The sequence below is a fragment of the Erythrolamprus reginae genome, chromosome 4, assembly GCF_031021105.1.
Source record: "Erythrolamprus reginae isolate rEryReg1 chromosome 4, rEryReg1.hap1, whole genome shotgun sequence".
Classification (NCBI taxonomy): Eukaryota; Metazoa; Chordata; class Lepidosauria; order Squamata; family Dipsadidae; genus Erythrolamprus; species Erythrolamprus reginae.
Genome location: NC_091953.1, coordinates 13,563,029 through 13,590,453, shown reverse-complemented (window position 1 = coordinate 13,590,453; position 27,425 = coordinate 13,563,029). Strand labels below are relative to the sequence as shown.

The following is a 27,425-nucleotide window of genomic DNA, read 5'->3' as shown; positions in this document are numbered from 1 at the left end:
AATTTCCGCTACCAGTTCTCCTGACTATTCAAAATTTCCGCTAGCAGTTCTCCTGACTACTCAGAATTTCCGCTACCAGTTCTCCCAACTACTGAAAATTTCCGCTACTGGTTTATTTAATTTATTTAATTTATTTATTTTTACTTGTTTGACAAATACAATAAATAAATAAATATTTTTTGTCAAGAGCCGAGATGGTGCAGTGGGTAGAGTGCCGTACTTCAGGCCACTAAAGCTGACTGCTAGATCTGCAGGCAGGGGTGGGGTGCTGGCTGGATGGGAGCGAATGCAGTAGGGTAGCGAAAAGGGAGCTCCCCCCCAAAGCAACCAAGTTGCACTGAAAGATGTTGAAAGAAAATGCAGGGCGTCCTGCATAAGCCACGCCCACAGTGTGGTAGTAAAAAAATTGGTAGCCCTTCCCTGTCTGCAGGGCAGCGGTCCAAATCTCATCACCAGCTCAAGGTTGACTCAGCCTTTTCATCCTTCTGAGATGGGTAAAACGAGGACCTGGATTGTGGGGGCAATATGCTGGCTCTGTTAAAAAGTGCTATTTGCTAACATGTTGTAAGCCGCCCTGAGTCTAAGGAGAAGGGCGGCATAAAACAACAACAACAAATAAACAAATAAATAAATAAATCGCATTATTGTGCCTTCCGTACCTATCCTTCTGTCCTTTTCATCACTTCTTTATACGTTGTTATGTTAATACAAACTATAACTCTACACTTGTTTGACAAATACAATTAATTAATTAATTAATTAATTAATTAATCAATTAATAATAAAATTAATAAATCGCACTATTGTGCCTTCCGTGGATATCCTTCTGTCCTATTATCCTTTTCATCACTTCTTTATACGTTGTTATGTTAATACAAATTTAACTCTATACTTGTTTGACAAATTAGATAGATAGATAGATAGATAGATAGATAGATAGATAGATAGATAGATAGATAGATAAATGAGTAAGTAAGTAAGTAAGTAAGTAAGTAAGTAAGTAAGTAAGTAAGTAAGTAAGTAAGTAAGTAAGTAAGTAAGTAAGTAAGTAAGTAAGTAAGTAAGTAAGTAAGTAAGTAAGTAAGTAAGTAAGTAAGTAAGTAAGTAAGTAAGTAAGTAAGTAAATAGACAAGCACTGATGCTGGGCGCTGCAAAAGGCATCAAGAAACCGGGAACTCTCTTGCAATGACGCTGCCTCGACGGTAGGGGTCTCCCTACCCTTGTTTTCTAATGATGGTATTTTTTTCCCCGGGAGTAATGCTGCCAGTTTGCCACTAGGGCTCCCTTTCTCTTCAATCTGTCTCTCTCTCACTCACTCCTCTCCCCCCCCCCCTCCGGTGAGTCTCACGTTTGCTGCCGCCGCTGCGCTTCTCTCTCTCTGTTTTTTTTTTCCCTACCCGAGCACAATGAAATCTTGTGCCGCTTTAACTCCAGCGCCGGGCAATCCTCGTAGCCCGGCGGCGGCGGCGGCTTAAACCCGAGACGGGCGCCAAGAGACCGAGATCCCCCTGCGATCCCCTGAACGAAACCTCTCCCTGGTCGCTTCGATCCGCCGCCGGTTCGTATAAGTTGCAGGATCGCTTTGGATCTCCGTAGATCGCGGAGGGAAGGTCTCTATTCGCCCCGCCAGCGTCTTCGGGCGAAGGGGCCGCGGTAAGCGCCGGGCTGCGAGAAGCCTGAAAGATTTTCCTTTTCCTTTTTATTTTTCCCCCCTTCTCTCTTTCACTGATTTTTCCCCCCTGCAAAAAAAATATTTTTCTATTTTATTTTATTTTTGCACGGGACGAGAGAAGCTTTGGAAAAGTCCGGATTTCTGATTTTTGGGGGGGAGGGGGCAATTTTTATAGTCCCCCCACTTTATGGTAATTTCCCCCCCTAATTTGACGGATCGGGACTCGGGGAACGACAGTTCAAACCCTTTTGGGGGATCTCTGCCCCCCCAACAACCTTTCCCGCCCCCCCCCCCATCCTGACTTACGGATCCCGCGATCAACTTTTCTTCCACCTCGCGTCCTGACTTTCTTTCTTTCTTTCTTTTTCTTACTTTCTTCCTTCCCACCCTCTTTTTTTTTTCCTTTCCTTTCTTTTTTTCTTTTTCTTTCCTTTCTTCCTTCCTTCCTTTCCTTCCCTTTCTTCCTTCCTTCCTTTCCTTTTTCGCGTTCCCTTTCTCAGCCTTCGCTCGCTAACGATTCCCTGCTACTAACTTTTTTCCTCTCCTTTTCGGAAAAAAATAGCATCTCTCCACTTTCTTTGGGGGGGGCGTGATTTAAAGAAAACGGGCCCCCACCCTAAAGATTCATTGCTTCTTGGAAAGTGATTGCTTCCGATAATAATAATATTAATATTATTAATTAATTAATTATATTAATTAATAATATTAATAATTGTTACTAATAATAGAGTGGGGAGAAATTATTTTTTTAAAGAGGGATTTAGTACAGCTTTGGGCTTTTTTGGAGGGGAGAAGGAACTGCCCCCTCCCTTCTTGGTCAATTGCGGATTTTTTTCAACTTTCTCTTGGCCAGTCAGTCCCACACCGGTTTGGAATGGATCCGGATCGATTTCTCCCTATTTTTCGGCCCCCGATCCTCGACGTGAGTGGCGCTCCGGGACTGAGGGATTTCCCCCCCAAAAGGATTTGGGTGGCTTTGCTGTAGTTCTTTTTTTTTTCCTTGCGCGACACCCCCACCCTCCAAAAAAAAAATCTGTCAAAAGTTTTCTTCTCGGCGGCTGTCAAGGAAGGCTGGTCCCTCGTTTAAAAAAAAAGAGGGGGGCTGACTTCGGATTGTCCTAAGGGGGGAAGGAAAGAAGGAGAAGGAGAAAAAGGAGGAGGAGAAAAGGAAAAGGGAGAAAAAGAAGGAAAAAAGGAGAAAAAGGAGGCGAAAAACAAGAAAGAGAAAAAGGAGAAAAGGGAGGAGAAAAACAAGAAAGAGAAAAAGGAGGAGGAGGAAAAGAAGGAGGAAAAACAAGGAGAAAGGAGGAGAAAAAGGAGAAAAACAAGAAAGAGAAAGGGGAGAAAAAGGAGAAAAACAAGAAAGAAATAAAGGAGGAGAAAAAGAAGGAGGAAAACAAGAAGGAGGAAAAAAGAAAGAGGAAGAGAATTTTTATTTTTTTAAAAAAATCACAAACTCCGACCTGGAGCAAAGCCAGCGGACTCCCCCCACTCGCTCCTCTCCTCCGTCCATGGGAGCCTGAGAGAGAAAGCCGCGATCTCCGCGTTCGCGCCCAGCCCAGAGCGGAGCGGCCGGCCCGTCGGCAATGGGGGACACGGCGCCCCCTCAAGCGCTGGGGCTCCTCGGCGGAGGCGGCGGCGGCCCGATGGCGGCGGCGGCGGCCCCGCGGGTCCACAGCGCGATCGTGGAGCGGCTCCGGGCTCGCATCGCCGTCTGCCGCCAGCACCACTTGACCTGCGAGGGCCGCTACGAGCGCGGCCGGGCCGAGAGCTCGGAGCGCGAGCGGGAGAGCACCTTGCAGCTCCTCAACCTGGTGCAGCACGGCCAGGCGGCCCGCAAGGGAAGCAAGCACGGCAAAGCGGCGGCGGGAGGAGGAGGAGGGACGGCCGGGGGCAACGGCTCAGCCGCCACCAACGCCGCGGCACCCCCGGCGAGTGACTACTACCCCCCGCAGCTGATGGGCAACGGGAGCGCCGGTGGCAGGAGTGGGATCAACGGGGAGCAGACGGGCGCCCCTGGCGGCGGCGGAGGAGGAGAGCCCAGGAATCCTGCCCTGGTGGCGGTGAGTTGGCGCGCTTTTCCCTACTTTTTTTTTTCACCGTTTGTTTATTTATTTTATTTATTTATTTATTTAGAGTTGAAAAAGGGACCCTGCAGGTCATCAAGTCCAACCCCCTGCTCAAGCAGGAAAGCTTACACTTCCCCAGCTAGGTGGCAGTCCAGTCTCCTCTCGAAAAGGTCCAGAGTTGGGGCGTTCATGCTAATAAATAAATAGGTAGGTAGGTAGGTAGCTAGGTACATAGATAGATAGATAGATAGATAGATAGATAGATAGATAGATAGATAGATAGATAGATAGATAGATAGATAGGTAGGTAGGTAGGTAGGTAGGTAGGTAGGTAGGTAGGTAGGTAGGTACATACATAGATGATAGAGATAGATAGATAGATAGATAGATAGATAGATAGATAGATAGATAGATACATACATACATACATACATACATACATAAATGATTGATAGGTAGGTAGGTACGTACATACATAGATGATAGAGATAGATAGATAGATAGATAGATAGATAGATAGATAGATAGATAGATAGATAGATAGATACAGACATACAGACATACATGATAGATACATACATACATACATACATACATACATACATGATAGATAGATAGATAGATAGATAGATAGATAGATAGATAGATAGATAGAAAGAAAGATAGATAGATAGATAGATAGATAGATAGATAGATAGATAGATAGATAGATAGATAGATAGATAGATACATAGATGATAGGGAAAGAAAGAAAGAAAGAAAGTAGACAGACAGACAGACGGATGGATAGATAGAAGCAGATAGATAGATAGATAGATAGATAGATAGATAGATAGATAGATAGAATTATTATTATTATTATTATTCTGCATACATTGTTTAGCATTTATTGTTTCTTTGATATATAACACATGCACACCCCTTCTTGTTGTTGTTGTGCTAACGAAGACGCTCTTTAACATTTAACGTTAAAGGTGCTCTTTAATGTTTAACGTTAATACTCTTTTTTTGGTGTGCAGCCAAAGCGAAAGATTGGCCTGCGTGGATTGATTTTAGTTCCCCCCGCCCAATGAATAGAATTCATTATTCATTCTAATTTATTTGAATTTATTCGAATTCTTCAAGTGTGATTGGACACACAAGGAATTGGTCTTCGGTGTGTATGCTTTCAGTGCACATTTAGAAAAGATACATTTGTCAAGAGTCGTGAGGTAAAACAATCTGTGACGCTCCATACAAATCCTAGTCACATTTGGTTATCTAAGTCAGTAAGAACCTGGTTCCTAGATTCATACACTGTGCTAACAACTATCTTTAGAATATGATTAACTTCAGATGCATCTTTGAGCACATGGATTATCAATGATTTTCCTTTGAACAGTGTTTCCCTTCTATTTTTCTGCATATTGGCATAATCTGAATGGAATGGAATAGAATAGAATAGAATAGAATTCTTTATTGGCCAAGTGTGATTGGACATGCAAGGAATTTGTCTTCGGTGCAGATGCTCTCATTGTACATAAAAGAAAATATACATTTGTCAAGAATCATGAGGTAAAAAAGTACTTAACGATTGTCATAGGGATCAGATAAGCAATGAGGAAACAATATTAATAAAAATCGTAAGGATGCACGCAACAAGTTACAGTCATAGAGTCATAAGTGGGAGGAAATGGGTGATAGGGATGATGAGAAAAAACTAATAGGAATAGTAGTGCGGACTTAGTAAATAGTTTTGACAGTGTTGAGGGGATTATTTGTTTACCAGAGCGATGGCGTTCGGGGCAAATACTGTTCTTGTGTCTAGTGGTCTTGGTGTGCAGTGCTCTGTGGCGACGTTTTGAGGGTAGGAGTTGAAACAGTTTATGTCCAGGATATGAAGGCAATGTAGTTGTAGTGGTTTACCAATACCAGCTCTAAATTTATTTCACTGGGAATCCTCAACTTACAACGGTTTGCTTGGTAACTGTGCAAAGTGACGATGGCACTGGATGAAAAAGGGAGCGGTGACCCTTTTTTTCAGACTGAAGGACCGTGGTCACGTCAATTACATTTAGATCAGGCGTCGGTTGCCAGTACCGTCAATCAGTGATAGCCGGGGTGGTGCAGCAGGTAGAGCGCTGTACTGCAGGCCACTAAAGCTGACTGCAAGATCTGCAGGTCAGTGGTTCAAATCTCATCACCAGCTCAAGGTTGACTCAGCCTTCCATCCTTCCGAGGTAGGTAAAATGAGGACGCAGATTGTGGAGGCAATATGTTGGCTCTGTTAAAAAGTGCTATTGCTAACATGTTGTAAGCCGCCCTGAGACTAAGAAGAAGGGTGGCATTAAAATTGAATAAATAAATAAATACTGTAGTCTGCTACTGAAACGGATAGGCCTTTGGGCACCGGCTGGACATTTAAGCCCATCTGGTGATGTGTGTTATGCTTCAGAATTCAGTCAGTCTGAAGTCGGAGGTCCCACAGCAGTTTTGCTTGCTCATTTTCGACCACTTTTTCAGGCTTATGATCCCACCAGTTTTTTGCCACTGGTAAATGGTAGTTCCGGCACAGGTTCCAGTGGATTATTATTATTATTATTATTATTATTATTATTATTATTATTATTATTACTACTATTACTATTACTATTACTACTATTACTATTATTATTACTATTATTATTACTATTATTACTATTATTATTACTATTATTATTACTATTATTATTACTATTATTATTATTATTATTTCTAGTGGATTCTGGCAAACATCCACAGCAAAATCACCACCATTCTTCTTCAAACAACCCTTGGGTCGGCCCTTCAGCCCACCATAGCACCTCCGGTGGTCCAAAATACCATTCGAGGCCAGCTTAGTCCCCATTCAGAGGGATTTTGAGAGCTTTAATGCTGTGAAGGGCTGCAAAATGTTTTACTACTACACTGGGCACAACGGAAGTTCAGAAAACACACTTCTGGTTTTCCCATTGTGCTGTTTTTTGTACTCCGGGGCTTCAGGAAGCTTCCCGGAACCCTCCAGAGTGCAAAAAACACCACCACAGCAAACTGGAAGTGCGATTTTCCAAACTTCCGGTTTGTCCATTGGGTGATATATTTTTTTGCCTCAGGGGCTTCAGGAAGCTTCCGGAGGGCAAAATGGCCTTTCCCAAGGCCGAAAATGAGCTGGCCAGCACACGCATGAACACTGGATCTGAAACACGGCAAAGTCTCGTATGCCCTCTGATATGGCTCTGCATGCCACCATGCTATCACGGGTCTAGGGTTTCCAGCCTGAGCAGGAGGGTGAACTAGAAGACCTCCAAGGTCCCTTCCAACTCTGGTTTGGTTGTTCTGGTATCCTATATAGCAGTGATGGTGAACCTTTTTTTCCCCGGGTACCAAAAGATTATTCACACGCGCTATCCCACAAGTGTGCCCAAGTGCCCAGACCCACAGGCCGTAAGTGGCCTGTTTCCCAACTTCTGGTGGGCCCAGTAGGGTCATGTTTTGCCCTCCCCAAGCTCCAAAAGCTTCCGTGGAGCTAGGGGAGGGTAAAAAGGCCTCCATCATCCCCTGGAGGCTCTCTGGAAGCCAAAAAATTATTTATTTATGATTTGATTTGATTTGATTTGATCTGATCTGATCTGATCTGATCTGATCTGATCTGATTTGATTTGTATGCCGCCCCTCTCCGTAGACTCGGGGCGGCTAACAACAGTAATAAAAACAGCATATAACAATCCATTATTAAAACAATTAAAGACCCTTATTATAAAACCAAACATACAGACAAACATACCATGCATAAAATTGTAAAGGCCTAGGGGGAAAGAGTATCTCAGTTCCCCCATGCCTGGCAGCAGAGGTGGGTTTTAAGAAGCTTACGAAAGGCAAGGAGGGTGGGGGCAATTCTAATCTCTGGGGGGAGTTGGTTTCAGAGGGTTGGGGCCGCCACAGAGAAGGCTCTTCTCCTGGGTCCCGCCAAACAACATTGTTTAGTTGATGGGACCCGGAGAAGACCCACTCTGTGGGACCTAACTTGTCGCTGGGATTCGTGCAGCATAAGGCGGTCCCTGAGATAATCTGGTCCGATAATCTGGTCTCGAAAAAATGCCCACTCAGAGCCTCTATGGAAGCCAAAAATCAGCTGGCCGGCACACACAAGCACATTGGAGCTGAGCTAAGGCAACGGCTCATGTGCCAGCAGATATGGTTCTGCGTGCCACCTGTGGCACCTATACCATAGGTTCGCCATCACTGCTATATAGCTTTCCAGAAACCTTCTTAGAAAATAAAATACTGAGTGGTTCCAAGAGCTTGGTTTTATTTTTGGTGTACACATGTTTACATATACACATGTTTTGCAAGAATGTCTTAATCTAATTTCATTGTGAGCTGCAATTAAAGAATTAGATGAATGGCTAGTTTAGAAAAATTACAAAGGTCATTCTAGCTAGATTTAGAGTTGTGTTAAAATAATTGGAAAATGTTTGCCCGGCTTCCCACCTTTTTTCTCATGACGAACGTATAGTTAGTCCTTGATTTATAACCACATTTGGGACTGGAATTTTGGTTGTAAGTCAATGTGGTTATAAGTCAAGTGACTGGACTTCTGGTTGGCAGAGGAAAAAGGACGCCATGCTAGCAGTAGACTCTATGGCAGAGGGAAGTGGACTTCCATTTGGCTCTGGAATTGGACAGGGGACTTCCGGATACGGCCTTTGTAGCTCTTTGAATGTTTAAGATTGCTGACCCCTGGGCTACAGTATTGGTTCAAGCCAACATACAATACACAGCAGTTCTTCCATAGTAGTTCTCTACAACAACCTTCCAAAGAGATAGGCTCCATGGGGGATAATGAGGAAGCTACCGTGATTGAGGATAAATTGCTAATTGGCTCCTAACTCTTAAAATACTACATCAGCTAGCCCTATTACACTTGGTTGCATTATAAAAAGATTCGTTTCTCCGGCATAATCAAAAGAACTCAAAGACAGAGTCTAAAATTAAACTTGTCCTTGAGCCACAACATTGACTTTCTGACACTGTTGGATAAATCTATATCGAACATCCTCTTTAGGACATTCCCATTTCCATAGTCAAAATAAATAGTAAGATGAAATATCTACAATAAAGGGGGAGGGTATCTGCCCAATATATTGAAGAGTGAGAAAGGCTAAGTCACTTTTTGTAAATCCGTCTTAAAAATTACAGTCCTCTCCACTGAATCTTTGGTAAATTACAGTGTTCCTGGGACATTTCTACAAAAGTTTCCTTCTTTCCTTTCCGTGCTTTTCAGACCACAGAAAAGCAATTAATAATGTTTGATGTTTAGGAACATGTCTACTTTTATTTACAAGGCTATGCCAAAGTTGAGTTTGGGTTAGTTGGTTACTTTTCCCCCCTTCCATTTATTTAGCATGATAGATAATCAAATGGGGAAATGTATAGTTCTTGGAGAGTTTAGTAAAATTATCCCATACAGTGATACCTTGTCTTACAAACTTAATTGGTTCCGGGATGAGGTTTGTAAGGTGAAAAATTTGTAAGACGAAACAATGTTTCCCACAGGAATCAATGGAAAAGTGATTAATGTGTGCAAGCCCAAATTTCACCCCTTTTGCCAGCCAAAGTGCCTGTTTTTGCACTGCTGGGATTCCCCTGAGGCTCCCCTCCATAGGAAACCCCACCTCCGGACTTCTGTGTTTTTGCGATGCTTCAGGGGAATCCCAGCATCGCAAAAATGGGTGCTTCACTGGCAATGGAAGTCTGGAGGTGGGGTTTCCCAGCAAAGGGAGCATCAGTGAAATCTCAGCATCGCAAAAACACCGAAGTCCTCGAAACCCCACCTCCGGACCGCTGTGTTTTTGCGATGCTGCGATTTCACTGAGGCTCCCCTCACTGGGAAACCCCACCTCCGGACTTCCATTGCCAGCGAAGCACCTCTTTTTGTGCTGCTGGGATTCCCCTGCAGCATCACAAAAACACGGAAGTCCAGAGGTGGGGTTTCCCGTGGGGGGGGGAGCCTCAGGGGAATCCCAGCAGCGCAAAAACAGGTGCTTCACTGGCAACGGAAGTCCAGTGGCGGCAGTGGGTTTGTAAGGTGAAAATAGTTTGTAAGAAGAGGCAAAAAAATCTTAAACCCTAGGTTTGTATCTCAAAATATTTGTATGACGAGGCGTTTGTAAGATGAGGTATCACTGTATTTATTTAGTAGATTTCATAAATATTCAGTGTACATTAATTCAAGGAAGCTTACAAAACTGAAAGGAGTTTTGTGTGTTATGGCAGATATGGAATAGGACACAAATGGTGATTCACTTAAAGCTAACTTCTAAATTCCCCCTCGTGATAATGTCTTAGTCACATTCATCAGATAATTCTGCATTACCTAAACAAATGCCCCATAGAGTTCAGTTGCATTTAGTACCAAGAAAGAATACCTATTTCTTTGTAATCATCTAAGAAATAGGTTTTTCCATTCTGTAAACCAGTAAAGCACATGAGTTATGTTTTTTCTTACAAAAATTGATGCTTTTCAGAAGAAAGGGAAGAAGGAAATTCTTGAAGTTTCCAGCTTTGAAAAAAAACCAAAACCCTGAAATGAGTTTTGATAGCATTGTAAGACATATTGTGTCAACTTTCAATCACTTTTGAAACAGAGATAGTTGTTGTTATTGACAGCTGAGAAGATAACTTTGTTGCTGGTTTTAAAATGGTTATAAAGAAGACATAAAAATAAATCAACTGCAATTAGGAAAAAAAATTAGAGCAAAATACAGTGGTACCTCTACATAAGAACTTAATTCGTTCCGTGACCAGGTTCTTAAGTAGAAACATTCTTAAGTAGAAGCAATTTTTCCCATAGGAATCTGTTGTGGTTGGCTCTGGCTCAGCTCCTGCCCCAGGGAATGTGGAGGTGGATGCAGGGGAAACTTCAACATGTCACAGGCCTGTGTTATTGCCGACAGAGTCAGTTCAGAGTTTAGTTTCCTTGGACGAAGAAGAAGATGGGAGTGACTTGGAAGAGGGGGGCTTGGCACACAGCCCAGGCAGTCAATCTCCATTATCTTCCATTGATTCAGATCAAGACGTCTTGGACCCACACAAGCACAGAATTATGCGTAGAAGAGACCAAGTAAGGACATATTACAGGAGATAAGAGAGGCCACCTGTGTTTGGGTGAGGCTCCAGTAATTAGGGCTGCTGCTATAAATAGCAGCGTGTGGGTTTGGCCGTTGTGGAAGAGTATCAGATCGCAGTTCTTCAGGAATCCTGTGTTGCTGTTTTCTGGACTTTGTTTGTTGATTTTTCATGTCTTTGAAACCAAAGCAGAGCAACATGTGTGTGTGTTTCACTTGGTTGGAAGAAGAAGGGGTGTGAAGTTTCTTCACAGCTGCTAGCTAAGTACTTAGTGACTGCTTAAGGGAAATTGTACAGACTACCCGGTTGTTTTGGGATGAGTGCTCTTTGCAATACAAAAAGAGTGCTTTGTTTATTTTGAATTTTGGGATAAAAGAACATTGTTTTGAATTTTCAAACGTCTGTGTGTCTGAAATTTGTACCTTTGAATTTTCGGGAGGCTCCTACCAGAGAGCCCGGCAGAACAGGAATCAATGTAAAAACAAATAATGCATGCAAACCCATTAGGAAAGAAATAAAAGCTCGGAATTTGGGTGGGAGGAGGAAGAGGAAGAAGAGGAGGACAGTCGCTGCCAAAGGAAGAAGGTGAAATGAGGGAAATCAAAAAAATCCAAAATTTTAAGGCTTAAAAAAATAAAAAGAGGGACACTGAGGCTGCGAGGAAGAACACGCACTTCCAATACACCTGGAGTGAGGCTGCCTCCAAAACACTGCCTCCCATACACTGTCTGCTGCTGCTGCTACCTACTGCATTTTCCTTCTCATGCTGAAGGGCTCCCCTCTCCTCTCATTCGTTCGCTTTGTAGCTGGTGTCTTTCCTTCACTGTGGTGACTCCTTGGCTGCCCAGAGCAAAGGGAGCATTTCCTTTCTCTGAGTGCTGGCAGAGGTTTATTCTCTCTCCAAACACCCAGAGAAAGGAAAATGCTTTGTTCGCTCTGGACTGCCAAAGCCTCCATAAGCGCCACTGAAAGGCTCCTCTGGCAGCCCAGAAAAGCCTGAGATGGCCGGGATTAAAGGGGGAATGGCAGGAAACTGGCCAGGCCTTCGTGCCGCTCTCAAATTTCCTGGGAAATTTTTCCAGGCTCGGGTTCTTAAATAAAAAATGGTTCTTAAGTAGAGGCAAAAAAATCTTGAACGCTCGGTTCTTATCTAGAAAAGTTCTTAAGTAGAGGCGTTCTTAGGTAGAGGTACCACTGTAATTACATATTGTACAAACAAACACACACACACACACCAGTAGTTGGTTACTACTGGTTCTTGTATACATGTGGAACGCTTCTGGGCATGCTCAGAAGTGTCCTGAACGGGTGGGCGGAGCCTCCCATCACCAATGCTACCAGTTCTTAGAACTGGGCCAAACTGGGAGCAACCCACCGCTGACACATACATATACACTCTTTAATGATAAATATTTATTTATTTTATATTTACTATGACCACAAGTTTCCATTGATAAGCAAGGCATTTGTTAAGTGAGTCATGCCTGATTTTATGACCTTTTTTGGCCACATTGGTTAAACAAATTACTGCAGTTGTTATGTGAATCATAAAGTACTAAAACAAATCCAGCCTTCCCCCACTGGTTTTACTTGTTGAGATTGGGAAGGTCATAGATAGTGATCATGTGACCCCAAAATACTGCATAACTGTGTAAGTTCCATGCCAGTTGCTAAGCACTGGACTTTGAACACATGACCGTGAGATGCTAAGACGTCCTAATTGCAAGGATTGGTTGTAACTCACATTTTCCAGTGGCATTGTAACTTTCAAAAGTTGTTAATAGTTATAAGTCAAGGACTACCTGTATTGTACTTTCTTTTAAGGAAATAAAGAAGATAGAAGAGGGGAGGCAGAAAAACAGCTTTTCATACCTGCCATTACTTTATAAGTTAATATTTTGCAAAGCTCTTAACAGTAGGACAGGTTTAGGTGACATATCCTCTAGGACCGTGATGGCGAACCTATGGAGCCATATCAGTGGGCGTGCGAGCTCAGGCTCCAGACAGCTGATTTTCAGGCCTTCTGGGCACACTGGGAGTCATGAAACATGCTGTTTCCAGCCTCTAGAGAAAGTGGAGGAGTTCTGGGGGTTCTTTTTCCATCCCCAAGCTCCAGAGCCTTTCTAGGAGCCTGGAGAGGGCAAAAACAGCCTTCCCCACTCCCTCAGAGGTCCTCCAGAGGCCAAAAATGGCCAGTTTCCCAACTAGAAACAGGCCATTTCTGGCCTCTGGAGGGCTTCAGCTGTGGCGAGGGGGGTGTTTGCCCAGGTTCACCTGGTGCACCAGTTGCGGCCCTACCTGGACCAGGAGTCACTACTCACAGTCACTCATGCCCTCATCACCTCGAGGTTCGACTACTGTAACGCTCTCTACATGGGGCTACCTTTGAAAAGTGTTTGGAAACTTCAGATCGTGCAGAATGCAGCTGCGAGAGCAAACATGGGCTTACACCAACACTCCGCAGTCTGTACTGGTTGCCGATCAGTTTCCGGTCACAATTCAAAGTGTTGGTTATGACCTCTAAAGCCCTTCATGGCATCGGACCAGAATATCTCCGGGACCGCCTTCTGCCGCACGAATCCCAGTGACCAATTAGGTCCCACAGAATTGGCCTTCTCCGGGTTCCGTCAACGAAACAATGTCGTCTGGTGGGACCCAGGGGGAGAGCCTTCTCTGTGGCAGCCCCGGCCCTCTGGAACCAGCTCCCTCCGGAGATTAGGATTGCCCCCACCCTCCTTGCCTTTCGAAAACTTCTTAAAACCCACCTCTGCCATCAGGCATGGGAGACATGAGCCATCTCCCCTGGCCTATATAGTTTATGCATGGTATGTTTGTGTGAATGTATTGTTTTAAATAAGGGTTTTTAGATACAGTGATACCTTGTCTTACAAACTTAATTGGTTCTGGGACGAGGTTCTTAAGGTGAAAAGTTTGTAAGACGAAACAATGCTTCCCATAGGAATCAATGGAAAAGCAATTAATGCATGCAAGCCCAAAATTCACCCCTTTTGCCAGCCGAAGCACCCGTTTTTACACTGCTGGGATTCCCCTGAGGCTCCCCTCCATGGGAAACCCCACCTCTGGACTTCCGTTGCCAGCGAAGCACCTGTTTTTGCGCTGCTGGTATTCCCCTGCAACATCGCAAAAACACAGAAGTCTGGAGGTGGTGTTTCCCATGGAGGGGAGCTCAGGGGAATCCCAGCAGCGCAAAAACAGGTGCTTTGCTGGCAACAGAAGTCCGGAGGCAGTGCATCACAGTGGTGGTGGTGGGTTTGTAAGGTGAAAATAGTTTGTAAGAAGAAGCAAAAAAATCTTAAACCCTGGGTTTGTATCTCAAAAAGTTTGTATGACGAGGCGTTTGTAAGACGAGGTATCACTGTATCTTAATTATTAGATTTGCCATTGTATATCGATTTTTATTATTGCTGTGAGCCGCCCCGAGTCTGCAGAGAGGGGCGGCATACAAATCTAATAAATTGAATTGAATTGAATTTTTCTCCCTCCCCAGGCTCCTAGAAAGGCACCAAAGGCCATGGAGAGCAAAAAAATGGGCCTTCCAATTTAACTGGAAGTTGGCAAATGGGCCATTTGCTGCCTCCAGAGGGCCTACAGGAGGTTGCAGAAGGCTGTTTTCACCCTCCCCAGGCTCCTAGAAAGCCTCAATTCTATCTGTCCGTCCATTACCCTGGGGGGGGAATTATTGACCCCCTCAGAGAGGGTCCGCAACTTGGGTGTCCTCCTCGATCCACAGCTCACATTAGAAAAACACCTTTCAGCTGTGGCGAGGGGGGCGTTTGCCCAGGTTCGCCTGGTGCGCCAGTTGCGGCCCTATTTGGACCGGGAGTCATTGCTCACAGTCACTCATGCCCTCATCACCTCGAGGCTCGACTACTGTAATGCTCTCTACATGGGGCTACCTTTGAAAAGTGTTCGGAAACTTCAGATCGTGCAGAATGCAGCTGCGAGAGCAATTATGGGCTTCTCTAAGTATGCCCATATCACTCCAACACTCCGCAGTCTGCATTGGCTGCCGATCAGTTTCCGGGCACAATTCAAAGTGTTGGTTATGACCTATAAAGCCCTTCATGGCACCGGACCAGAATATCTCCGGGACCGCCTCCTGCCGCACGAATCCCAGCGACCGGTTAGGTCCCACAGAGTTGGCCTTCTCCGGGTCCCGTTGACTAAACAATGTCGTCTGGCGGGACCCAGGGGAAGAGCCTTCTCTGTGGGGGCCCCGACCCTCTGGAACCAGCTCCCCCCTGAGATTAGGATTGCTCCCACCCTCCCTGCCTTTCATAAACTCCTTAAGACCCACCTTTGCCGTCAGGCATGGGGGAACTAAAACACCTCCCCCTTGCCCATGTTGTTTTGTTGATTGATTGACTGTGTGCCTGTTTTTTATATATACTGTTTTTTATGAGATTATTAATTTAAATTGGAACTGGATGGGTGGGCATTGGATTTGGTATTGTGTACTGTACTGTTTTTTATTATTGTTGTGAGCCGCCCCGAGTTTGCGGAGAGGGGCGGCATATAAATCCAATAAACCTAAACCTAAACCTCTGAAGCCGAGGGAGAGCGAAAATCGGATGTGCCATCATGTGCTGGGAGCGGGAGGGGTGATCACGCATGAATGCATGGGGAGGCATGGAATTATTCCCCCCGTGCTCCCCCCCTCTTTTGACATGTGAACCAAAAGGTTCGCCATCACTGCTCTAGGAAATACAAAAACACATTTTATTCCCTTGGCCATATAATGTGGGTAGGGAAGGAAACTAGAACAAAATTCCCCATGTTGTAATGTGCAGTATTTATTCAAATCTACACCCTGTGACTCAGTTTGTTTGCGGTCGGGGCCGTTTAGGGAAAAAAAAAAGTGATTAACCTTGGAAATAAAAGCGCATAAATAACGCTTAGAGAAAGTAAACTATTTCCTCTCTTTTAAGATCAGGGGACCTCTGCAGTGTCCAACCATTTTATTACAATTATAAATCAAAAGAGCCGCATCCCCAAACATGTGGAAGATACTTATTGCTGCTCCGGCCTTGAGAAACCACAGATAATATTATCTAAAAAGGAGCTATTTATTCTTTTTTTTTTTTAACCTTTCCAAATTGTAATTACATCAGGAAAAAGGAAGCCTCCCCAGGAGCTTGCAAATTACCAGGGAAAACTGGCTCGGATTGTTGTTAGTAGCTCTCCTTACATAAGGACCCCTGTTAGCTACACTGTTGGCAAGATGAGGGCTTTTCGTTCGGTTTTTCTTCCAGGGTTAAGCTAGTTAAAGGAGAGTCTGAGTGTTGGCAACGGCAAGGAGGAGACCTTGGATGACAAGATCAAAGGCAGGAAGGTAGCTTCTCACCCATCACAATTTCCCTAATACGAAGCCTCTGGTATCCTTCAACAGTTTACACAGGTGCAGCATTCCTGCCCTTGGGGCCTTGTAACAATGCCAGCGCATCCAAAGAGGTTCGTTGGGGTGCCAAAAAAGAGTCCGACGTGGACAAGGTCTAAGAAAGACATCATTCCGCTATGGAAGATTTCAATTGCAATAATGGAAGTGAAGCTCTGCTTATTGAATTTCAATAAAGCAGAGAGCTATAAGCTCTGCAGAAAGTAGCCAGGATACAATTTTGGAAGAGTGGTGTTTGATGTAAAGAACATAACGCAAGTACAGTGGTACTTTCTACTTAGGAACATAATTCGTTCCGTGACCGGGTTCTTAAGTAGAAAAGTTTGTAAGAAGAAGCAATTTTTCCCATAGGAATCAATGTAAAAGCAAATAATGCATGCAATTGGGGAAACCACAGGGAGGGTGGAGGACCTGTTTCCTCCCAGGAGATTCCTAGAGAAGCCCCAGAGAGGCTTCTCCCCGCCTTTTCTGGCCCTGTTTCCTCCCAGGAGATTCCTAGAGAGGCCCCAAGGGCGCTTCTCCCCGCCTTTTCCGACCCTGTTTCCTCCCAGGAGATTCCTAGAGAGGCCCCAAGGGCGCGTCTCCCTGCCTTCTCTGGTCCTGTTTCCTTCTAGGAGATTCCTAGAGAGGCCCCATGGAGGCTTCTCCCTGCCTTTTCCGGCCCTGCTTTCTCCCATGAGATTCCTAGAGAGGCCCCATGGAGGCTTCTGCCCACCTTTTCCGGCCCTGTTTCCTCCAGGAGATTCCTAGAGAGGCCCCATGGAGGCTTCTCCCTGTCCTTTCCGGTTACAGTTTTGGAGGCTCGGGTTCATAAGTAGAAAATGGTTCTTGAGAAGAAGCCAAAAAATCCTGAACACCCGGTTCTTATCTAGAAAAGTTCGTAAGTAGAGGCATTCATAGGTAGAGGTACCACTGTACTTTGTGTAGCGTTAGATTGAATGACCTCATTTCTGTTGTGGAGCGAAACATTCGTTAAATGAGATTTGCTCCATTTTATGTAATTTCTGCCCACAGTAGACTAATCCCGAGTCCTACGGGATTGGGCGGCATAGAAGTCGAATAAATTAAATTAAATTAAATTAAGTGAATCACGACTGTTGTTAAATTAGCATCAGGGTTGTTAAGTGAATTAACTCCCCATTAACTTTGCTTGCCAGAAGGTCGCAAAAGGGACTCGCAGGATGTTGCAGCCGTCATAAATATGAGTCAGTTGCTAAGCGTCTGAATTTGCATCACGTGACCAGGTGGGGATTGCAACATATCTCCGCTACTGGTGCAGATGTGCGCGTAGCTCGAGGTGACAAATGTGCACACACATGTGTCTGGCATATATGCATTCATGTGTCCAGTGCATATGCATGCAGACATGTGTCTGGTGCGCATGCATACATGTCAAAGCAAATCTTGGCTTTTGCGCATGTGCAGAAGCAAAAGAAAATCACAAAAAGTTGCCGAAATCTCATGCGACTGCACATCCTCTCACGAAAGTTTGCTTCCTGCGCATGCGCAGAAGCCAAATCTCACTCTGATGCCCGCACCTGCCTGCAGGAAGCAAATCTTGCGAGAAGACTTTGGGCGTGTGAGATTTTGACCATTTTTTGTTTCTGCGCATGTGTGGAAGCAAAAAAAAATCTCATAAAGTTGCTGAAATCTCACGTGCCCACACATCCTCCCACAAGAGTTTACTTCATGTGCATGCGCAGAAGCACAATCTCACCTCTTAGGCCCGCGTGGTCACCCGGAGCTGCGTGCGCAGGACCATACTGGAATGCCATTCCCCACCCACCCCGTCCATGTTGGAAGCCAATACTGCACGTAACCATGGGGATGCTGCAATGGTCGTAACTGTGAAACCAGTCATTTTTTCAGGGCTGTTGTAACTTTGAACAGTCACTAAACAAACCGTGGTAAGCCTTGTGACTTTGATTTAGGATTTTTGCTGTGTCCCGGGGTCATTTGATTGTCTTTTTTGACCTTCTCACAAGCAAAGTCAATGGGGAAGCCAGATTCACTTAAGAACCGGGTTACTAACTTACCCACTGCAGTGATTCACTTAACAACTGTGGCAAGAAATGTTAACAAAGGTTTCCCTTAACAACAAAAACCTTGAGCTCAATTGTAGTCCTAAGTCAAGGACTACCTATAGTTCCTCCTTCCTAGGTTAATGAGAGATGCTTTCTGTCTTGTGTGTTCCAGGGGCGGGTTCCTTAACCTTTTCCTGCATGCTCATTGCGATGTTTTGTGTGTGCGCATGCTTGCTATACTCACGCGCGCCTTTCCCCAGCACGATTTTGCTTCTGCGCATTGACAAGGGGACAATTTTCCTTCTGCAGATACCCAGAGAGCCAAAAATTGCGGAAAATTATTTTTAAAAGATGGCGCGCACGGATCAGCAAAGACTGACCAGAGGTGTCGTGCCAGAATTGTGCAATCTGCGGGTTTTTACTGGAGCGGCACACCAGACCACATCAGTTGGAACCCGGTCTTCTGCCTCATGCACCCCAGCGGCTGATTAGATCTCACAGAGTCAACCTTCTCCAGGTCCCATTGGGGACCTAGGGGAAGAGCCTTCTCTGTGGTGGCCCCGGCCCTCTGGAACAAACTCCCCCTGGAGATACATACTGCCCCCTACCTCCTGGTCTTTCATAAAGCTCTGAAGACCTACCTCTGCTGGCAGGAATGGGGGCCGTGAGCCACGAGATTGTCTCCAGCCGAACTTGCGAATGGTTGAATTGAATGAATGGGAATGACTGCACATGGGGACTTTTGACGATTTTATTAATATTTCTTTCTTAAAACAATAATTAGATTTCTTTTTACATATTATTTTTATTATGTTGTACGCCGCCTTGAGTCGCTTTGAGAAGGACGGCATAGAAGTCTAGTTCATAAATAAAACCCACCACTTGTATGTTTTATTTATTTATTTATTTATTTATTTATTTATTTACTTACTTACTTACTTACTTACTTACTTACTAACTTACTTAATTACTTACTCATTTACTTATTTATTTATTTATTTATTTATCAAACAATTATAGGGTGATAATTTGTACATATAAAGCATTAGATAAGTAATGATAAAAAGTAGACAATAGGACAGGGACGGTAGGCACAATGGTGTGCTTATGCACACCCCTTACAGACCTCTTAGAAAGGAGGAGAGATCAATTGTAGATAGTCTAAGGTTAAAGGTTTTGGGGTTAGGAGTAGAAACCGCAGAATCAGGTAGTGCATTCCAGGCGTTGATTACTCTGTTGCTGAAGTCGTATTTTTTGCAGTCACGTTTGGAGCGGTTGACATTTCGTTTAAATCGATTTCGTACTCGTGTGTTGTTGCGGTTCATGTTCATGTTCTGCCACTTAATTATGGCTTTTGTTACAAAGGCTACAACTTCCTTTTGTTCACTTTGTGAGTGCATGTGATTCCATATATATCTGAGAGAGATGTCAACTTTAACTGTAGATTCATGTCATCCAGAATCTAGAATTAAAAGACTGCCAAAGTGCTACAGTATTTTGTAGCCGTTTCGACTTAGCTGGCATCTCTGGATGATCCTGGCATCCGTCAAGGTTGTCCTTGATAAGGATTGATGTCATACTAGTATTAATTTTGGAGAAAACGACTTGCTGAGATTCCACATATCACTGCCAAGCGAAGCCAACACAGTGTTCTAAAGTGTGGAAGGAACCAATTGTTCCAATGGGAAATGTTACGCGCCGTTGAATGTTCTCTCTGGAACGCAATAAGATGGCGAATGAGTGATGGTCAAATATATAAGCAATAGATGTCTGGGGAGATTCTCGGACATTCAAGTTGTCCCGAAGGTGCTTTTCCAAAAGGCAACTGAGCTTTCTTGTTTTTTTCCCCTCTTGAAGACATTTCGCTTCTTATCCAAAAAGCATCTTCAGTTCTGAATTCCACCATTCAAGCAGAACCAAAGAGGCTTCCTGGATCTGCAAAACATCTTCAAAAAATAAACTCAAACAAAGAAAGTCCACTTGCCTTTTGAAAAAGCACCTTTGGAACATGTAAGCAATGGATGTTCCCTGTAAAATCTTTAAAATACAGCTACTGATTGTAGCTGAAATGGACATGATGAGAAGATGGTTAAAGGGACAAGAAGAATCTGACTATTACAAAATTTGGTGCAAGTTCTATGAGTGGCTAGCTAAAAGAATGCTATTGTAAATCATTGTAAATGTATATTAGATGGTACAAAACTGTGCGGATTTTTGTAAATAGTAATTAGTGATAGTTTATTGTTGTGGTTAGCTCTGGCCCAGCTCCTGCCCCAAAGACTGTGGATGTGGGGGAGACATCCACACGCTGCAGGCCTGTTTTGCCCCCGGTGGAATCTGCTGATGAAGGCTTCTCTGACCAAGAAGACATGAGTGACAGGGAGGAGGAGAGTGTGGCAGACAGCTCAGAAGGAGATCAATTATCTAGCTCCTCCTTGGATTCAGAACAAGAGTTAATGATTCAGCCACGCATGCAGAGAGCGATGCATAGGCAGCAACAACTGAGAGATTATTATCAAAGAAAATGAGGCCACCTGTGGTTGGGTGGGGCTGTGGTAATTAGTGAGGCTGCTATAAATAGCAGCCTGTGGGTTTGGCCATTGTGGAGGATTATCTGATTGTTGTGTTTCATGACTGCTTTACTGACTTTGACCTTTTGTGTGCTGATTTTCCCCCGCTTTGAAACTAAACCAGAGCAAAGTGTGTTTCACTTTGTGAAAGAAGAAGGACTGTGAATTGCCTCACAGCTGCAAGCTAAGTATCACAGAACTGATAAGGGACTTGTTTGGAGACCAGTGCTCTTTGCTATACCAAAAGAGGGCTTAATTTATGTGAATTTTCATTATAAAGAACATTGTTTTGAATTTTCAAAGTGTGTGTGTCTGAAATTTGTACCTGTGAATTTTTGGGAGGAGTGTACCAGAGAGCCCGACAGAACAGTTTACACTTTTTTCTTCCTTTTACTATCTCTTCGTATCACCTTTTCTTAATATGATCTATAAGACTTGTATTTAAGCTTCTTAGATTTCTGAAAAGTATGGAGCAGCCTGGGCTCCTTTTTTATGTTATGTGTTTTTGTATGTGTCCTTGTCTTGTCTTGAAATTAAAAATCAATAAAAATATTTTTTTTAAATAAAATCTTTAAATACAGCTAAGTATAAAACACTAGTTTCCCCAAAATATTTGTAACTGGAGTTGTCAAACTATGGCTCATAATTCTCCTCTAGGGTACAGTTAGTAAATGGAGAGGGGGGTTAATTGTTTAAATTTGCTCAGCCAATGCAGGAGGGATGCCAAAGCAAGCATCTAGGAAGGTTAAAATGGTTTTTTTTAAAATTACAGCAGGTTTTGAAAAATGGCTGAGTCCACAAATCTAACCATTTGTCAAAATGTTCCACCAATTCCGGCAGTTTTCTTTCTTTATTCACTGGTTATTTGGTCTCGTAATTCATTTATCATTTTAGACAGGTATGCTATTGCAATACGTTATAACCAGTCAATACGTTATTTGACGTTACATGGAAAAGAAGGGCAACTGCTTGTTTCTGTTCTGTCGGGCTCTCTGGTAGACTCCTCCCAAAAATTCACAGGTACAAATTTCAGACACACACACATTTGAAAATTCAAAACAATGTTCTTTATAATGAAAATTCACATAAACCAAGCCCTCTTTTGGTATAGCAAAGAGCACTGGTCTCCAAACAAACTGGTAATTTGTACAAGTCCCTTATCAGTTCTGTGATACTTAGCTTGCAGCTGTGAGGCAATTCACAGTCCTTCTTCTTTCACAAAGTGAAACACACTTTGCTCTGGTTTAGTTTCAAAGCGGGGAAAAATCAGCACACAAAAGGTCAAAGTCACTAAAGTAGTCATGAAACACAACGATCAGATAATCCTCCACAATGGCCAAACCCACAGGCTGCTCTTTATAGCAGCCTCATTAATTACCACAGCCCCACCCAACCACAGGTGGCCTCATTTTCTTTGATAATAATCTCTCAGCTGTTGTTGCCTATGCATCGCTCTCCGCATGCGTGGCTGTATCATTAACTCTTGTTCCGAATCCAAGGAGGAGCTAGATAATTGATCTCCTTCTGAGCTGTCTGCCACACTCTCCTCCTCCCTGTCACTCAAGTCTTCTTGGTCAGAGGAGCCTTCATCAGCAGACTCCACCGGGGGCAAAACAGGCCTGCAGCATGTGGATGTCTCCCCCACATCCACAGTCCTTGGGGCAGGAGCTGGGCCAGAGCTAACCACAACAGTTTCCAATATTCAGGACAGAAGGAAAAGGGGGGACATGATCGAAACATTTAAATATATTAAAGGGTTAAATAAGGTCCAGGAGGGAAGTGTTTTTAGTAGGAAAGTGAACACAAGAACAAGGGGACACAATCTGAAGTTAGTTGGGGGAAAGATCAAAAGCAACATGAGAAAATATTATTTTACTGAAAGAGTAGTAGATCCTTTGAACAAACTTCCAGCAGACGTGGTAGATAAATCCACAGTAACTGAATGTAAACATGCCTGGGATAAACATATATCCATCCTAAGATAAAATACAGAAAATAGTATAAGGGCAGACTAGATGGACCATGAGGTCTTTTTCTGCCGTCAGTCTTCTATGTTTCTATGTTTCTATGTTTCTATGTTTCTAATATTGCAAAGCTTTAGGAATCTTTAGGAAAGCTTTAGGAATCTTTAGGAAAGCTTTAGGAATCTTTAGGAAAGCTTTAGGAATCTTTAGGAAAGCTTTAGGAATCTTTAGGAAAGCTTTAGGAATCCTTTAAGAATCTTTTCCAAACTACATTTCTCTGACATCGCTTTTTAATCTAGGGTGTTCTACCCGCTACCTGCTGTATACTATATTCCCCAAATGTAAACCGCTGTCTACATTTCACACTGTTTACGAGGTGTAACAGGAAGGATTTTCCCTTCAAAGAAATGTATTGAAAGCCTGAAGACAGATGATAAATCTGTCACTCATAGGAAAATAAATTCAACAGTGAAACGGACTCCCATACCTCTTGGGGCTTTGGAGTTCAGGTTGAGTTTGTCAATTACAATTCAAGGGTTATTCAAAGGCAATCCTCTCCCATGTAAAAAGATATACACACATAAAATATGTATTTTTTTTTTAAAGAGAGAAGGCTAAACAGATCTATGGCCATACAGAGATGGCTAACGATAAAAGTCTGTAAAGATTCTCAGTCATCTAGGTCAGTGTTTTTCAACCAGTGTGCCGCGAGACATGGTCAGGTGTGCCGCGAAAAAGGAAACTCAGATTCCAGCCTCACAACTTTTTGCTGAGAGAGAGAGAGAAAGCAAGAGAGAGAGAGAGAAAGAGAGAGAGAGAGAAAGAGATAGAGAAAGAGTGAGAGAGAAAGAAAGCAAGAGAGAGAGAGAGAAAGAGATAGAGAAAGAGTGAGAGAGAAAGAAAGCAAGAGAGAGAGAGAAAGAGAAAGAAAGCAAGAGAGAGAGAGAAAGAGATAGAGAGAGTGAGAGAGAAAGAAAGCAATAGAGAGAGAGAAAGAGAGAGAGAAAGAATGAGAGAGAAAGAAAGCGAGAGAGAGAGAGAGAAAGAGAGAGAGAAAGAGTGAGAGAGAAAGAAAGCAAGAGAGAGAGAGAGAAAGCAAGAGAGAAAGAGAGAAAGAAAGCAAGAGAGAGAGAAAAAAGAAAGAAAGTGCAAGAGAAAGAAAGCAAGAGAGAGAGAAAAGGAGAGGAAGGGGGAGAGAGAGAGAGAGAAATGAGCAAAAAGGAGAGGAAAAAAGAGAAATGAGAAAATGATTGAGACAGAGAATGAGAGGCAAGAGAGAAACAAAAGAGAGAGAGAAGTGACTCTTGATTTAAAGCATATAATAAAAAGCAACCAAAGAATAATAGACAAAAAACCCCAGCCCTCACCTGTTTTTGGAAATGGTTCAAGAGTGTGTATACACACACACACACACACACACACACACACACAAAGGTGGGGAGGAGACAGGGATGGAAAAAGAGAGGAAAGTGTCTTAGGGTGTCATTTTGGTTGGTGGTGTGCCCCAGGATTTTAAAATGTAAAAATTGTGCCGCGGCTCAAAAAAGGTTGAAAATCACTGATCTAGGTTACGGGTAGGCAAAGTTGGCTCTTCTATGACTTGTAGACTTTAACCCCCAGAATTCCTGAGCCTATCATGCTAGGTCAGGAATTCTGGGAGTTGAAGTCCACATGTCCACAAAGAGCCAACTTTGCCTGCCCCTGATCTAGGTGATGGTTGTCCTAAAGGTGCTTTTTTCAGGAAGCCACTGGACTTTCTTGGCATTTCTTTGAAGATGTTTCGCTTCTCATCCAAAAAGCTTCTTCAGCTCTGACAGGACAGTGGGGAATGGAAGGATTTATATTCCTTACAGACAGCTGGTGATTTGCATCCCTTTAGAGCAGGGGTTGGCAATTAATTTTGCCATGGGGCCGCATGAGAAATTGGGATGGTTTTAGAGGGCCGGACTAATATAATTAACTCAGTTCTACCCAATACTAAGCAAACAGCTTTAGCTTTGGCTTCAGTAAATAAATATTTAGAAGTCCATTTCTTGTTAAAAACTCTGCATTCTGCATCAATCTTTCTTTTTTTTAACATTATCTGACATATTTCAGCTGTGGTGAGGGGGGCGTTTGCCCAGGTTTGCCTGGTGCACCAGTTGCGGCCCTATTTGGACCGGGACTCACTGCTCACAGTCACTCATGCCCTCATCACCTCGAGGCTCAACTACTGCAATGCTCTCTACATGGGGCTACCTTCGAAAAGTGTTGGGAAACTTCAGATCGTGCAGGATGTAGCTGCGAGAGCAGTCATGGGCTTCCCCAAATATGCCCATGTTACACCAACACTCCGCAGTCTGCATTGGTTGCCGATCAGTTTCCGGTCACAATTCAAAGTGTTGGTTATGACCTATAAAGCCCTTCATGGCACCGAACCAGATTATCTCAGGGACTGCCTTCTGCTGCACGAATCCCAGCGACCAGTTAGTTCCCACAGAGTGGGCCTTCTCCAGGTCCCGTCAACTAAACAATGTCGTTTGGCGGGACCCAGGGGAAGAGCCTTCTCTGTGGCGGCCCTGGTCCTTTGGAACCAACTCCCCCCAGAGATTAGAATTGCCCCCACCCTCCTCGCCTTTCGTAAGCTTCTTAAAACCCACCTCTGCCGTCAGGCATGGGGGAACTGAGATATTATTTCCCCCTAGGCCTTTATAATTTACACATGGTATGTCTGTATGTAAGTTTGGTTTTTATAATAAAGTTTTTTTTAGTTATTTTAGTATTGGATTGGATTGTTACATGTTGTTTTTATCATTGTTGTTAGCCGCCCCGAGTCTACGGAGAGGGGCGGCATACAAATCCAATAAATAAATAAATAAATAAATTTATGGGTTAACAGCTAACCTAGGCTAATTCTTCCAATGGAGGTGACGGGAGGAAGCACGTGGTATCTGTGTATCACGCCTGTACTGTTCACAGTTAGGGGATTTTTTTCGGCGCTGACCACTCTAAAGATGCAGACCTTGGCCTGACCTAAACACCCAGACCCACTCTACACATCCCTAATTGTTTGCTTTACGGCAACACGGTGTACCACAGCTACTGCGCTGGAGTGTTTGCGTGGTTTCTGGGCTCGGCTGCTCTCGGTAGGAGGTCACGGTCTGCTCCAGTGCGAGGATGAAAGAGCTCACCGCATCTGCTGGGACAGTTCCTGCTTTCCTCATGATTCATCAGGAAAGCCGGAACAGGAGGAGTCCCGGAAGATGCGGTGAACTCTTTCATCCTCGCACTGGAGCGGACCCCAAACTCCACGGACCGGTCACAGATAGCGGGCGGGCCGGATGTGGCCCATGGGCCGCCCCTTGCCCAAGTCTGTTTTAGAGGGTCATTGAAGCAATTTAAGGTTTATCTGTGTATCCTCGGGGTAACCTAAGTAGTATTCCTGGTTCCTGTTCTCTGCAATTTTTCCTCTGGAAATCCATTCCTGGTGCGAATGGTATGGGAGTAGGAAAAATTGCAGACGATAGGAGCCAGGAGCACTTCTCGGGACACAGATAAATCTCGCAAGTGCTTCAGCAACCCACTAAAACAGCAGTTTCTCCACAAACCACCAAAATTTCCTCGCGGACCACCAGTGGTCCATGGACAGTGGTGGTCTCCTACAGGTATGGTCAGGTACGCAGAACCAGTAGAAAATTTTTTCCTTTTTTTCCCTTCTGAGCTCTTGGTATGTTTTTCCTATCGCAGTAAATGAGGTTCAATGTGTATAATTTTAGAAGAGCTGTGCGTGCATGTGTGGGTGTGTACATACATATAGAGTTTATATAGTAGATAATGCAGTGATGGGCTGCTACGGGAACAGTCAGGAGTGCAGTTCCAGTAGCAAAACTTGGAGCTCCATTCCAGAGCACCCAATTTGCACTGAAAGATGTTGAAACAAAATGCATAAGTCTGGCGGGACCCAGGGGAAGAGCCTTCTCTGTGGCGGCCCCAACCCTCTGGAACCAGCTCCCCCCAGGGATCAGGACTGCCCCCACCCTCCTTGCCTATCGTATACTTCTTAAAACCCACCTCTGCCGTCAGACATGGGGGAACTGAGACATCCCCCCTTGCCTACGTAACTGTAGGTATGATATGTTTGTGTGTATGCTTTTTTATATACTGGGGTTTTTATGCTTTTTAATGTAAAATTGTTATTTTAAACTTTAATATTAGATTACTATATATTGTTTTTATCATTGCTGTGAACCGCCCCGAGTCTGCAGAGAGCGGCGGTATACAAATCTAATGAATAATAAATTAATAATAATAATAATAATAATAATAATAATAATAATAATAATAATAATAATGAGAAGAAGAAGAAGAAGAAGAAGAAGAAGAAGAAGAAGAAGAAGAAGAAGAAGAAGAAGAAGAAGAAAAAGAAGCCACGCCCACAGTGTGGTAGTAAAAATTTTGGCAGCCCATTGCTGAGATAATGTATATTTTTGTGTGCCTGTATGTACCGTAATATATATGTACACATATGGCATATATACATAGAATTAAAGAGTATGTTTTGGATGTTCAATAATAGTAAATAGATAGGGAAATTGTATCTTTTTGA

General features: G+C 43.7%; 1 protein-coding gene across 2 annotated transcripts in view; it reads left to right on the top strand.

Annotated features, from left to right (window-relative positions):
- The first annotated feature begins 2,145 nt into the window (after nt 1-2,145).
- The window catches only part of LOC139166300 (mastermind-like protein 2), a 108,055-nt gene continuing 82,775 nt past the window's right edge, over nt 2,146-27,425 (top strand). For both annotated transcript variants that reach the window (XM_070749658.1, XM_070749657.1), the window contains exon 1: nt 2,146-3,735. In XM_070749658.1, the coding sequence (XP_070605759.1) occupies nt 3,259-3,735 (477 nt within the window). In that variant the 5' untranslated portion in view covers nt 2,146-3,258. The remainder of the gene's footprint in view (nt 3,736-27,425) is intronic.